This window comes from Vombatus ursinus, unplaced genomic scaffold, assembly GCF_900497805.2.
Source record: "Vombatus ursinus unplaced genomic scaffold, bare-nosed wombat genome assembly UNPS02014810.1, whole genome shotgun sequence".
Taxonomy (NCBI): domain Eukaryota; kingdom Metazoa; phylum Chordata; class Mammalia; order Diprotodontia; family Vombatidae; genus Vombatus; species Vombatus ursinus.
Window position 1 is genome coordinate 43268312 of NW_020954588.1, and position 15202 is coordinate 43283513.

General features: G+C 41.3%; 1 protein-coding gene across 1 annotated transcript in view; it reads right to left on the bottom strand.

Moving 5' to 3' along the window:
* LEKR1 (leucine, glutamate and lysine rich 1) overlaps positions 1-15202 on the bottom strand; it is a 161485-nt gene that overhangs the window by 62880 nt on the left and 83403 nt on the right. Inside the window, exon 5 of the mRNA XM_027876148.1 lies at positions 14518-14696. Within this exon, the coding sequence (XP_027731949.1) occupies positions 14518-14696 (179 nt within the window). The remainder of the gene's footprint in view (positions 1-14517; positions 14697-15202) is intronic.

Genomic DNA, 15202 nt, shown 5'->3' on the forward strand with positions numbered 1-15202 from the left:
GAGCCAAGAGATGCAGTGTCCTGTTCGTGGAACAACCAGATGGCCAGTGTCACTAGACTAAAGACTACATGTCAGGGAGTAAGGTGTAAGAAGACTGGAAAGGTAGAAGAGGGTTCGGTTATCAAGGGCTTTGAACACTAAACAGAACATTTTGTATTTGATCCTGGAGGAATAAGACGCATGGGGGTCTATTGAGTAGGGGGTGACATGACTGGACCAACATTCTAGGAAAATCACTTTGGTGGCTGAATGGAAGATGATTCAAATAGGGAGAGACTTGAGGCAAGCAGGCCCACCAGCAGCTATTGCTGGCACTGAGATGATGAGGGCCTGCAAGTGGGCAGGGGCAGCATCAGAGGAAAGAACGGGTATCTTGGAGAGATGTTGCGGAGGTGAAATCTACAGGCCTTGGCAACAGAATAGATATTGGGGGGGAGGGGGAGAGGGATAGTGAGGAATCCAGGATATCTCTTAGTTTGGGAGCCTGAGAGACTAGAAGGATGGCGTTACCTCTAGTTTACAGTCAAAGGGAAGGTAGGAGGTGGGGAAGGGTTTAGAGGGAAAGATAATGAGTTCCATTTTGGACATATTGAGTTTAAGATCTCTACTGGACATCCTGTTGGAGATGTCTGAAAGGCAGTTGGAGATACAAGACTGGAGGTCAGAAGACAGTCTGGGGCAGGATAGGTAGATTGGAGAATCGTTAGCATAGAGATGATAAGTAAATCCATGGGAGCTGATGAGATGACCAAGTGAAGTAGCATAGGTAGAGAAGAGGACCCAGGGCAGAACCCTGATGGACACCTATGATTAGAGGGCATGATCTACAACAGGATCCGACAAAGGAGACAGAGAAGAAGCAGTCAGATAGGTAGGAAGGTAATCAGGAAAAAGCGGTGTACCAAAAACCCAGAGAGAAGGGAGTATCGAGGAGGAGAGGGAGATCAACAGTGTCAAAGGCTGCAGAGAGGTCAAGGAGAAGGAGGATGGAGAAAAGGCCACTGGCAACTTAGAACTCTTTGGTAACTTTGGAGAGAGCAGTTTTGGGGGAATGGAAAGGTCAGAAGCCAGAGTGTAAGGGGTTAAGAAGAGGGTGAGAGGAGATAAAATATTGCTTGGCATAGTTATCACTGAAAAATTGTCCTCATCTACTTGTGCCCACCATAGATATGGCCTTTTAGACTCTACAGTGATTATTGTTTTATAAAAATTGAAAATTTACAGTAGTGTTAAAAGCTGAGCTTTGAATTAATTATGGCACATGAATATAATGAAATATTAGCTTCATTGTAAGAAACAAGGACTATGAAGAACTCATAGATTAGGATAGGAAGATTTAAATAAAGCAATGCAGAGGGAAGGAAGTAGAACTGGGAGAATAATATGCTCGGTGAATACAACCAATCTCTGGTAAGGTGCTGATATTAAATATACATACGCACATAAATATATGCATACACATATGTAATATACATGTAAATATATGCAACTAATACAAACATATAAGACTAAGAGCCATTCCCTAAAGGGTAAGTTGTCAAAAGATATGAATAAACTGTCTTCAAAGGAAAAATTGCAAACTATATGGAAGATTGCTTCCAATCGCTAATAATTAGAGAAATACAAATCAAAACGACACCAAGGTTTCACTTCATTTTAGTCACTAATTGTCAGTGTTGAAGAGATCAGCAAATTAATACACTGTTGGTGAAGTACATCTTTGGTCCAACCATTCTGCAAGACAATTCGGAACTAGGTTTAACAAAGTAACCTACCCTTGGACCCAGAGTCCACTAGAAGACACATACCTCAGGAGGGTCAGAGAGAAAGAAATGTTCCATAGATGCCCAGATCTTTATAGCAATCCTTCCTGAATTAGCAAATAACTAGAAACAAAGCACATGCCCAGCAATTTAAAAATGGCAAAGAAAAAATGGCAATAGATAAATATAATGGAATATTACTGTGCTGTAAGCAATTATGAAGAAGAATTTAGAAATGCTTATATGAATCAATACAGAGTGAAGTAAGTAGAATAAGGAAAATAATATATAGAATGATTACAACAATGTAAAAATAAAGAACAAAAAGTTTAAACTGGATGCTATAATTAGAATGGCCACGCTTGCTCCAGAGAAGAGTTGAGAAAATGCATTTCCTTCCCCTCTTTGCAGAGGTGAGGGACTATGGCTATGGAATACTAGATATGCTGTCAGACACAGCTGATAGATTGATTTTCAGATCTGTTCTTTCTTCCTTTTTGATCTTTCTTACAAATGGTGACATTGGATTGGAGAGGGAGGAAAGATATTCAGAAATAAAGGTGATGCAAAAACAGAAGATATACATTTTAGAAAATGTTTTAAGACATTTTTTTGAAGTGTCCAATGATGTGATCTCCTGTGTGCTAAGCCTTGGATGACTGCTTGCCCTCTCTATGTCTGCATCCACTCTGTTTGTCTCACAGCAGTCATCTGCTCTTCCACAAAAAGAAAGAATCTAGGGACTCTGCTCCTGCATCCTGGTTCCTCCTCTTGTCCTGTGTCTGTATTCAAATTCCATTTCTAAAAATGTCAAGCTCTTTGTTTTGTTCAACCTTTTAACACTATCAGACTAAACACAACTGTTTGTAAACAAATACTTAGACTAGTCCTTTCTTCACAACGGCAAATGAAAAAATGTTCTTAAAACAAATTATGCCTTTAATTGTCTTAGTTCTAAATTGTTCATTTTGCTCTCTGCACTTCAGTTTTTTCACAGCCCCCCGCTTTAATTCATTCTTTACATTGCTACCAAATTATTTTTCTGAAACACTTCTTGGTGTTATTCTCCTAGCTCAGAAATCTTCAGTGGTTCCCCACTGGCCACTTCATAAAGCCCATACTACTTTGGCTGCCACTGAGAGCTCGCTGTGCTTTCACCACCTTTTCTCCTACGTTTCTACTTCACAGCCATTCTCCACTTCTCTGTCATTGCTCATGCCATTCTTTTTTCCCTAGAACCTTTCTGCAACATTGTGGTCTGCCAAATCTCGTCCCTTCTTCAGCTCTGATGCTACCTTCTCTGATCCCCTCAGTCAGAAATGATCTCTTTGTCTCTGCTGCTCTCTGTCTATCTCTGTCTCTGAGTCTCTGTCTCTCTGCGCGTCTCTGTCTCTTCTCCCATCTCTCCCTTATACCTCACTTCTGGTACTCTGCAATACTACCTCAAATGAGAGTTACTGATTTGAGTGTAGACCTTTCCATCCTACTAGAGTGTAAGCTCCGTAGCACTGGGCTATGCCTTATTCCTCTTTATATCTCCCCTCTAAGTACAAAGTACGAGACTTTCCAAAGAATGAGTTAATATTTATTAAATAGATTTTCCAGCAAAACATCTAAATGGTTTCCCACAAGAATATTAATCCAAGATCCTAAAGCTTTGCTGATCAGGCAGATATTAATTTTTGAAGTATTCCAAGGCCTATCATCTGAGATATTTAATTTAGTCTAGAAACCACTAAAAACTTAAATCAAAGAATCACTGGGACTGCATTAGACAAATCTCTCTAGACAACTCCTGATAGCAGGATTCCATGAAAAATATAGTCTGCTGTCGCAATGTTTACATTGGGGTCCCCTATGCCTTATTGAGTGTTGGTTTAGACTTTGATTGTAAAAGCACAAGTCAACCATCAATTTGGCATGGAGATGGGGATAGAAAAAATATTGATTACACATTTTTAAAAGGATAACTTAGTTTAAGTATATAATGTCTTTCACATTCATTTTGAAAAATATGTGTCCCATATTTTTTAAATCCATCTATGAACATTAAAGCTTAAGATATTTCAAGGTAAAATTAGTATAACTAGAAAGAAGTTCTTCCCCTCACAAAATAATTCGCCACAAAATATCTCTGAAGAGTGTCTGTCTGGTACATTAACCTAATTAGATTTAGAGACATTCAGTGTGTATAAAGCTTTTTTCGTAAACATGTACTGCATGAAGTGACAAATACTCATAACTGGAGCAGGTCACATCTTTTACTCATTGCCAATTAACATTCCCCTCCAATGACTATGTTCTAAACATTCTCTCTCTTCAAGCCTTCATCTCCCCCCTCCCCTTCAATCTCAGCATAGGTTCTCACTCTTACTTTACAGAGGAAATTACAGACATTATGAACCCCCTCAACTGCTCTGTCATACTCCAAAATTTCCAATAAATCTCAATATATTTTCAATATCCTCACTTCTATTCTCCTCTTTGGCCTTAGAAGAATGGGTGGCTCTCCCCATTGCCAAGTTAAGCCCTCTAGAAACATCAATACCTTCCCTTACAGTTTCCCTCATGACCTTGTTCCATCCATCAATCCATTTCTCATATATCTTCAGTTTCCCCTTCTGTACTGTCTTACCTCCTTCATGTTCCCTATTACATATATACATATGTGTGTATGTGTATCTATGCATATATGTGTACATATGTATATATACACGTATGCATACACACTTCACCATACTACTCTATTAAGAGACTGTCGTGTCTACTTTCCATACCCCTCGCTGCCAATCCTCTAGAAGGTGTTATCTGGTTTCTGAGTCTTCCACTCTAAAGAAAATGCTCTCTCCAGGACCACAAATGATTTCAGCACTGAACCCAATGACCTTTTTATCTAGTCTAATCCTCCTGAAGCATCCGATACTATCGACTCCTTCTTGATATCTTTGAGAAAGGAGAAGAAAAGAGAGGAGAAGAGAGGAAGGAGAGAAGAGAGGGGAAGGGAAAAAAGGAAGGAGGAGATTATTATCATCAAAGTCCATGGGGGAAAGAAGGGGAAGGAAGGGGAAAGAACAGATCATTATTATCATCATCAAAAATTTACATAAACACTAGCAATTTGTTGGTTTTAAGAAGTAAAGAATTCTTAAAGTTAAGTAACAGTAGAAATGTTTGGAATCCTTTTGAGAACATAAAAACTAATCATTTAAATTCTGGGTTTTTGTTTTTGTTTTTGTTTTTTGCAAAACAACCCAGCATAATGGTTAATCTAGTTCTAAAGGACAAGTGTAACAGAACATGTAATAGTACTAGCTTGTGTTTATATATTGCTTTATACAAACATATGTTTGCATATAGATGTCTGTGTTCAATACGCACACATACACACATAAATACATATATATAAATCTTATTTGATTTCTACCATAGTCCAGTGAAATGGCTATTGTCATTATTATTATTCCTATTTTAAAGATTAGGAAAATGAGACTGAAGAGTGAAAGGCTTGCCTAAGGTCCCTTGGCCAAGATAAGGTGGAGGAAGCCATGAGGAGACTTGCACTTCTGAACCTGATTCTGACCAATAAGGCAACACGATTTTCTGAATTAAAAAGAGTAGGGACCCAGAAGGGAAGTGACTCTATTTTAGAATTCTTAACACAGAAAGATAGGTGCTTAAAATGCTTTTTGACTGATTAAGGCAGAATTCAAAAAAGATCTTTATAGACTGGAACCAGAGGCATTGTGAGGTCAAATGAGAAAAAAGGATGTAAAAAAAGCACATTGCAAATCTTAAAGTGTCACGTATATAAACATCAGTAGTAGTAATAGTGGTGGTGGTGGTGGTGGTGGTGATAGTTATTATTAATTTTAGTCTTCAGCACCCAGGCCTCCATTCTAAGGGTATCTTCATTCCCTGACCCTTCTGATGCCCTCCTGCTGATCTCAAGCAGTGTGTGCAGAGCAATATTGAGGTATGCTTAGAAATGTTTAACAATTGGGTTCTGGAGGAAAAAAATATGCAATACACTTTTAAGTTTAATCTGTATTATTAACACTTATAAAAAAAAAGTCTAGACAGTCAACAATAAATGGCACCCTGATTTGTAGTGACTGACAGTTTCTGAGGCATAAATGCTCAACACGAGATGGTTAGATCTGGCTCCAACACACCCCTGGCTAGAATCATGGAGTAAATTGAAGATAAAATTTAATAGGAATGAATGTAATTCATTTTTACATTACAGAATTTTAAACATACCAAAAGTCACAAGTACTTGATAGGAGATGCAGCAATTCATCTGAACAAGACTTGGGGTGTTCCCGGACTGTAGGGCACTGCCACAGCACCGTTAAGAACAGCATAATGTCTAGGAATCAGGATTTGATACTCCTGCTGTACTCTGCCCCAGTCAGACTGCATGTGGAGAATTATGTGGAGTATTAACATGCGTACCGTCTTTGCAGCTATTACCCCCAGCCCTCCAAATCAGACACACTCACTGATTAGGTCCCCAGAAGGTAGCTACCACCCTAGGTTCAAATGTGCTCTGTGGATTTACACTCCTAAAATTATAACTTTTGAGCCCCCACCAGTAGACTGACATTTAATGGTCAACCAGCAGATCCACTTAGCTCAAAGCAAAGACCTTTACTAAGATGGCGCAAACCTGGGGCCCATTATCCTACAAATACAGCACCCGTGGGAAGAATGGGAACACACTGAGAGCTCGCTGGTAGTAAGGCACACAAGTATGGAAAATAAACTCATGCCTTCAGTACTCCAAACCCCGATATCCTTTTTCTTCTTATATAGGCTCATGCTAATTCCCCCTTGTGTCCCCTCCCACGGCACAGCATCTCTTCTGGGTAGGTCACTCAGGTGTGGGATTGCTGCTCAATTCTCAATTACCAAAGCTAGTTTTCTCTTGAGTCCACAGTAAACCATCCTCCTTACTGCTGGAGGTCACATGCCTCAAATCTGCTTCCTTTGTCTAGACTCTTTCTTTGCTTCCTACTAAGTATGGTATCTCCTACTAGGCAGGAGTCCTAATGACAAGATGAGGGAAGAAAAATAAAACACCCTGTTCCCCCTTTGCCCTTTGGCAAAGGAACAGGAGTCACATGCCACAAAATTGTTTCTTGCCTCAAATGACCACTGACTACTTCCACAGCTTCCAGGCTTGTCTTTTTAAAGGTCATCAGGGACATGGTCAGTCTTTAGCCATCCAATGGCCAGCTGCCTTTCCAATTCAATCAAGAGAAAATGTTCACACTTTGTAAAGAAATAGTAGGATGCAGGCACATTTTTGCACTTAGTTTAGCATAATATAACCTTATTACCCCTGTTATCTTCTCCATACTATGATTTTATCAACTAGGGGGCACTTCCCCTATAAGTCATAGAGTATCCCCGTGAGGACAGGCAGAATGATAAAAGGCCTCAACTTCATGCCAGAGGCCATATGAGGACTGGTTGAAGGTACTATTGGAGCTATTTATCCTGGAGAAGGTGAGACTTAGAGGACACACGACAGTTACCTTCAAGTATCTGCAGTCACAGTGTGAAAGATGGATTCCACTCAATATGTTTGGCCCCAGAGAACAAAAGAAAGAGTAACAGGTGGAAATGGCAAAGAGGAAAATTTAAGTTTCTCATAAGGACAAACCGGCTAACAATGGAGTTAGTTGAATATGGAATAGGTCGCCTCAGGAGACGGTGAGCTCTCCCTCATGGAAGGCCCACCAGCTAAGGCCAGAGGACCACTTTCTGTGAACACTGGAGAGGAATGCTTTGTCAGACGTGAGTTAGAGCAAATGGCCTTCTCTGATAGGACAGAACAAAGCCGACTCATAGGAAGCTGAAACCTCCGCTTACTAAATGGGGCAACAACAAAAGGCCCAGATGTCCTGGGGTTTGAGATGCCAAGACCGGAGAAGTTGTATCTAAGGCAACTGAAAGAGCTGACAGATAGGACCATTAAGCCGCAGTCAGCGATGGCCAAATGGCCCTTGAGAGAGGACTGAAGAGGACCCAGCTGATTCTCACAAAATGACAGGGGGTCGGGGGTGGGGAGGGAAGGAGGGAGGGAAGCGGATTCTGAAGGCTACAGAGCAGAGTTTGACTTTGATTCTTGGCAAAACAATGAACTATCTTATTAAAGGGATGGTTAATGATGATTAGGAGGCCATGATCACAAAGAACTGCTTTAAGAACAGGTTATGCTAGACCGAGTTCATTTCCTTTATCGACAGGGCAATTAGACTGGTATGGCTGAGGACTGCTAGAAATAAAGGTCGCCTAAAAGGTCAACAGAACCTTTAACCAGGTACCTCGTACTTCCTTTGTGCACAAGATGGTGAGCAGTGGGCTCGACGACAGTGCAGATTAGGTGGATTAGGAACAGATGAACAGCCAGACCCAGAGACTCATCATTGCAGCAATGACGTCACCCTGAAGGGAAGTCTCCAGGGGATCAGCCCAGAAATCTGCCCGGGCTCTGTGCTGTCTAACAGTCTTATTCAGCTTTTGGAGGAGACATCTATCCCATGATTGTCGAATCGGCAGGAGACACCGAGTGGGGTGGGATAGCCAAAACGCTGAGGGCAAGTCAGGATCCAAAAGTTTTTTTAAAAGGCTTTAACAGGCCAGAAAATGGGGCTGAACCTAGTAAGTCAAAATACAATCCGGGGGAAATGCCAACACTTGGGCTCTAAAAAAATCAACCTTATCAAGTGTAAGATGGAAGGGATGTGGCCAGGCAAAAGTCCTTGTGGAAAAATAATCAGGAGTTTTAAATGAGAGTCGCTGGCGTTTGCATAGTCCTTTACAATTTACAACGGGTTTCACATTCATCATTTCATTTAAACCTCACAGCAAACTTACGAGGTAAGTACTACATATGTGATTATTCCCATTTTATGGATGAAGAAGCGGAGGCTCTGAGACGAGATGACTTACAACACAGCCAGTAACCATTGGAGGCAGGGTTTGAATCCAAGTCTTCTGAAGCCCAAGGCTAACTAACTCCCTCTCCAGGCTGCCTTGCTGGGCAGGAAGCTTACCATGAGTCCATTCTGTAATATGGGAGTTGAGAACTGCTCATGTGACCTTGGGTATAATAAAGGTGTCCAGAGGGAGAGGGTATGGATAGCACTGTTGTATGCTATACTAAGCCAACCTCTTAAATAAGTTGTTGGGGAGGGCATTGATGATGTGCTGGAGAGGGTCTGGAAGGCGGGCACCTACCAGCCTGATGAAAGACCTCTAGGTCAGGCCATGGGAGGATTAGTCGAAGGGAGAAGGGGAGCTGAGGAAAGAAGAGAATTGGGGAGATGAGTCTCTGAAGGGTTGTTGCTGGAAGAGGGGTCAGGATCCCCATTGGCTCAGTGGGCAGGAGGTGCAAAGAGGTCGATGGAGGTTGGATGGATGGAAGATTCCTCCAGGGCTCTCCAAGGTGATGTGAGGGGCAGAGGGGTCCCCCTAACTGGAGATCTTGACCTAAGGCTAGATGACCGTTAGCTGCTGATGTTGTGAGGGAGATTCTTTTCAGGAGTGAGTGGGATTCAATGGCTTCCAAGGTCCCTTCCACTTCTGCGCTTCCATGATGTGGAAGGAGGAGGAAGGCCTCACAGAGGCCTGCTTATCTGGCTCCCAGTCATATCATGCAGATAGGAGCCTGCTTCCTGATTCCCAAACCCACTCAGGCCTCAGCAAACGAAGTTTGTCTTTTTTCCTGGTGTTTACCAGCTGCTTCTAATATTGCCAGAATCTGAGTCTGCCTCACTTAATCAAGTTTAGTGGGTATTGATTTACACAGTCAGGGAAACCAGCCAGATTTAAGAATCAGGTGAAGTTAACTGTAACAGTAAAAATGTTAGCAAACTATAATTTAAATAGTCTTTAGCTATAAATTCTATAAAGTTCCTACACATTTGCCCTTGGTATAGTTTTTTTAAAACAGTTAATTTAAAATATTTCCTTACAAGTTTCTACAAGTAAACAGAATTTCAATCGTTTTTTTCCCCATGTTGTTCACCTGTCATTTAAACATTGTCTGGGTGTTGCTGGAGATCTTTGCATGGGTATCTTACCTCCCTGACAAGATTATTATCTCCCTTAGTGCAGAAGCCGATTGGGTTTTGGGGGTTTGTGTCGTATCCTTCACCAGCACAGCACGGTGCCTTGCAAATCAGAAGCATTTAATACTTATTTGTCTATTAAGCAGATCATTTCTTAAAGAAACTTGATTAATACTCTAAAACAGAGGCATCATTGCCATATGCAATATTCCCAAGGGCAGCCTGAAACAGATTAAAATACAATTGAGAATGTCTAACCAAGTAAATCAAAACACAATAGAATATAAATGATGTTGCTATGTGGTTTTCTACATCACTATGTAGCTGGCAGGGATTCTAAGGGTGGTCTAGGGGCACCATTTCTATTGGAGTTTGACACCAGTGATCGACAAGAGTGTCAATCAATCATCTGACATTCATGGGACCTTCAGGGCTTCTCAGGCTCCAGACGGTCTGACATGAGCCCCACAAGAGCCCTGTGGAGCAGAGACCCAGAGATGATTTTGTCCAGAGGAGGAAACATGTTCAGAGAGATTAAATAACTTCTCCACCATCACGGAGTGGGTACAGGTCAGAGGTAAATTCCCAACCCATGTCTTCTGGACTCCAGATCCACAACTCTTTTCCTACACTGCCTCCTCTTTCAGTGACACCAAAAATTTCAAAGGCATGGCTTTCAACTTTTTTTTCTATGAATGGGGTGACTGTGAAACTGGATTTAAGATGTGCCAGTGACATCATGTTTGCTCAAATTCTGATGATCAACATCCAGCTTAGTCAACACTTATGTACACTGACTCAAGCAACCATTCTCTTGTATTTCTTACGGGCTTCACACCGATGCCAAAGGGATTTTCCTCAACTGTTCAGTCTGATCATGTCATCCTCCTTCCTATTCAATAAACTCCAAAGGTTCCTTTCTTGCCTCTAGATTCATTTTATGTAAATGTGTTCTCTCCTATTAGAATGCATGCTTCTGAAGGGTTGGTGCCACCTCCCACATATAGGGAGAGATATGACTCTGGATTGGTGGAGACCGATACGGGGCAGACCTGTGTCAGGGACTTAATAAGTCTGTGGAGAACCACCTGGACAGAGGGCATTCCAGGGATGGGAAACAGAAAGAAGAATCTGGCTTTTCAGCATGTCTCTGATTCCCAGTTTGCTTCCATATAGACATAGGAGGTAACTTTGCCTTGGGTGAGATCAGACCGTCTCTCCTGGTTTGAGTTCAGATCTTATCCGTTAAATAACTCATTTACTATTGTGTAGTATGTGGTGCACAAATATTTATATGTACAAGTATAGATACAGACATGTCAGTATAACTTCTCTGACTTCTATTGCTTGGATAAATGATTTCACTCCATATTCACCATTTGTGATGGTCTTTTGTGTAACCAGCAATTGAAGAGAAAGAACCAAGGTGAGTTTAAGATACAGGCTACCCCACCATTTAAGAGCGACCAGGCATTGCGCTCTTTGGCCTAAACTTTGGGCCCCAGAATAGATGTTTGAGTCGTGGCAACTGGAGATAATGATAATCCATGAATTTTTTTCAGAGAGGAGAGAAAAGAAGACTCAACCTTTGAAGTACTCCTGGGGCCTGCCTGCCTCTTCACCCGGCTATTTCTTCTGAATGTTCCCATTTAACAGATTAATTACAGCACTTCAGGGATCATCTTATCCCACATTCAGGAGATTCTGTGATCACATGCTTACCCAATATCCTGGCACAAAAGCCCTCACTCCTTAATAAAAGGATTTGTTCTGTAAAACTTGGACTCTGTCAAAAATCCCCTTAGGGATTTGTTCTGTGAATTTTGGATTCACTCAAAGGGCCATACTTGAAGACCTAGACGGCCCCATGTGGCCTCCAGGCTGCAGGTTGCCCTCCTCTGGTCTAGAGTACGTCAGTTGTTTTTTTTCTGTCAGCACCAATCATTTAGATCTCACGTAAATGAGGAAGGAGAAGGGGATGGGGGAGAAGGAGAAGAAGAAGATGATGATTTTGATTACATTAAACTGAAAAGGTTTTGCACAAACAAAGCCAATGCATCCAAGATTAGGAGGGAAGCAGAAAACTGGGAAAGAATTTTTACAGCCAGTGTCTCTGATAAAGGCCTCATTTCTTTTTTTTCTTTCTTTCTACATTTTATTATTTCAAACCAGGTGAACAATTTGATAAAACGTGAAAAAAGCAAGGAGGAATCTGATGCTGTTGACTCTGGGGCCTGGGGAAGGGTTCAGGGGGGTGGGAATGAGGGATGAAGATGAGAGCCCTCGTGGCAGTGGCCTTTCCTATCATTAGAGGTAAGGAGCTACAGTTAATAGAACTGACAAGAGAGCTGCCAAAGGGGGACGAAGGCACAGGGCTGGTGGGAGGGGGAGATGAGGAGAAGCCCCTGTGATGTTGGCAGTTGACTCAAGAATTAGCCCTTTGGAAATCTTTGTTGGGGGGCTAGGGATGGAGTTGTAATGGAGAATTCTTGGGGGAAATTGGAATGAAGAAGAAAAGGAAGAGGGGGGAAGGAAATGAGGCTTTGGGTGGCTGGAGAAGCTGCTGTCCCATCATCGGTGGTATGGAACACAGGCGAAGCCCCCTCCCCCAACAGCCCCCAGGACTAGAACAGGCAATGAGATGGACAGATGTAAATAGACAGACAGCCAAGGCTCAGGCTCCCCTGGAGGAGGTGATCCAGCCAGATTCGGATGACTCAGCCATTTAGTGCAGGACAGTTTTAAATAATCTTTTCTAAAACGGTCCCTAAAGTTTTGTTCTATGTTTTTAAAAAACACACACACAAAAGGCCCAAGAAAAACAGAGAGGAGCTTTGGGACTTCTGGGCTAAGGAATGCTGTCATCTGAGTCACCATCCTACTCACAGTGGCTTTGTGCTTTGTCCTGGAAGAGCTCCCTGCGGCCCTGAGGGGGCTGAGCCAGCCTGGGAGGGAACCAGCACAGCTGTTGAGGGGCTTCCTGAGAATGCAGGGTTCAGGGGGCTGTAAACATGGACCAGGGGCTGGGCTGGGGGGTGATGTCCTGGCAAGGCAGAAATGCTAACAGTATTGGCCAGAGAAGTACAGAATTTCCTTTACCACAAACCCAAGTTTCAGAAAGACCAACACCCCTTTCCCCCCAACACAGAATAAAATAGAAGAGGAACTAGGAGGCAGCCCAGGGTGGAGCTGATGAAGGGACTGCTGCAGTAGGAGGGCTGGGGAGGTGGCAAAGGCCTCATTTCTAAAATATATAGAGAAATGAGTCAAATTTATAAGAATACAAGTCATTCCCCAATTGATAATTGGTCAAAGGATATGAACAGGCAGTTTTCGGAGGAAGAAACTAAAGTTATTTATAGTCATGTGAAAAAATGTTCTAAATCACTATTGATTAGAGAAATGTAAATCAAAATGACTCTGAGGTACCACATCACACCTACTGGAGTGGCTAACATGACAAAACAGGACAATGATAAATGTTGGAAAAGATGTGGGAAAATTGGAACACTAACGCATTGTTGGTGGAGTTGTGAAATGATCCAACCATTTTGGAGAGCGATTTAGAACTATGCCCAAAAGGCTATAAAATTGTGCTTACCCTTTGCCCCAGCAATACCACTTCTAGGTCTATATCCCAAAGAGATCATAAAAACAGGAAAAGTACCCACATGTACAAAAATATTTACAGCAGCTCTTTTTCTGGTGGCAAAGAATTGGAAATTGAGAGGATGCCTATCAATTGGGGAATGGCTGAGCAAGTTTGAACAAGGGTAATGGAATAATATTATGCTATGAGAAATGATGAGGAGGTAGACTTCAGAAAAACCTGGAAAGACTTACATGAACTGATGCAGAAGGAAATGAGCAGAACCGGGAGAACATTATACATGATAACAGTCACATTGTGCAGATGACTGACTTTGATAGACTTGGCTCTTCACAGCAATGCAAGCATCTAAGACAACTCCAAAAGACTCATGATGGAAATTGCTATCCACACCCAGAGAAAGAACTATAGAGTCTGAATGCAGATGGAAGCAGACTATTTGTTCTCCTTTTCCTTTGTTTTATTTTGTTTTATTGCTTCATTCTTGTAATTCCACCCATTAGTTCTAATTGTTCTTTACATCTAATGGGAAAACATATTTAATATGAATGCATAAGTAGAGCCTATATCAGATTGCATGCCATGGGGGGGTGGGAGTGGGAGGGGGAGAAAATTTTAAATTCAAAATCTTATGGAAGTGAATAGTGAAAACTAAAAAATAATTAATTAATTATCAAGAAAAAAATTTAAAAAATAAAGAAGTGCATAGAGCCCATTTACCACCTCCTGCCTCAATCCTTTGTTCCAAATTCCTGCCTTTCTCATGCATATATATGTAGTCAGATTCTCATACATAGAGATAATGGATAAGAAAAGAATTTAGAAAGAAGCTCATAAGGAAATATAATTCATACATAACTCAAGCATAAAATACAATTATGTAAATAAATGTCAGGTGGTATGCAGGATTGTGCTAAAGAAAAAGGGAGTGGGGAGAAAGAATAAAAACAGGGAAGAAAAACTATCCTTATTTCTGCTTCAAATATTGAAAAAATATCTTGCATTAACTCATGTTCCAGTACTCCCAAAAGAGACCATTCTGTCCTGAGAGGATGTGACGAACCTGTCAAAACCACTCTTTCGCTAACGTGTTGAATTTGTAGCGCCATTTCCTCGCTCAGGGAAACCCAGTTCTGGAGGGTGTAAGTGACTTCATTTTTAATGCTCGCGAGTTCCTTCTTAGAAAACTTGAGTAGCATCAGTGTCTTCCTGTGTGTCATGTGGTGCTGCTCCAGCTTCTTACTGTAAGGAAAGAAAATGAGATCAGTAGCAAGTTTTCAAATTTGGAAACTGACAATGACTGATTCTGTTAGAAAAATAATTTAATAATTTAATAAGCTAGTTTCTCTTTTATTATACTACTATTTGAAATCTAAGATGAAACAGTTTAATGATCTCAATAGACAATTGGTTATCTTCATTTGCAATTTCCTCAACAACAAAAGTTCTTTTTTTCCTCTGTATTCTGGACGCTCAAAAATACTCAAAATTTTTAAGATGGTTTAGAACACAAGTTTGTAGTTAAAAACAAAATTGAATCCACACATTCTGTGGCTGTGCCTACACAAGAATGGCAAATACGTTGGCAGGGAAAAATATGAAGAAAAGTAGACTGGTACAGGTGGGAGTCAGCAGCAACCTCTACTGTTTATTACTAGCCCACCTTGGGGCAAGTCATTTCCCTTTCTGGACATCCAATCTTTAAAATTAAGGGGATGGACTAGACAATCTTTAGGAGTCTATGAAAC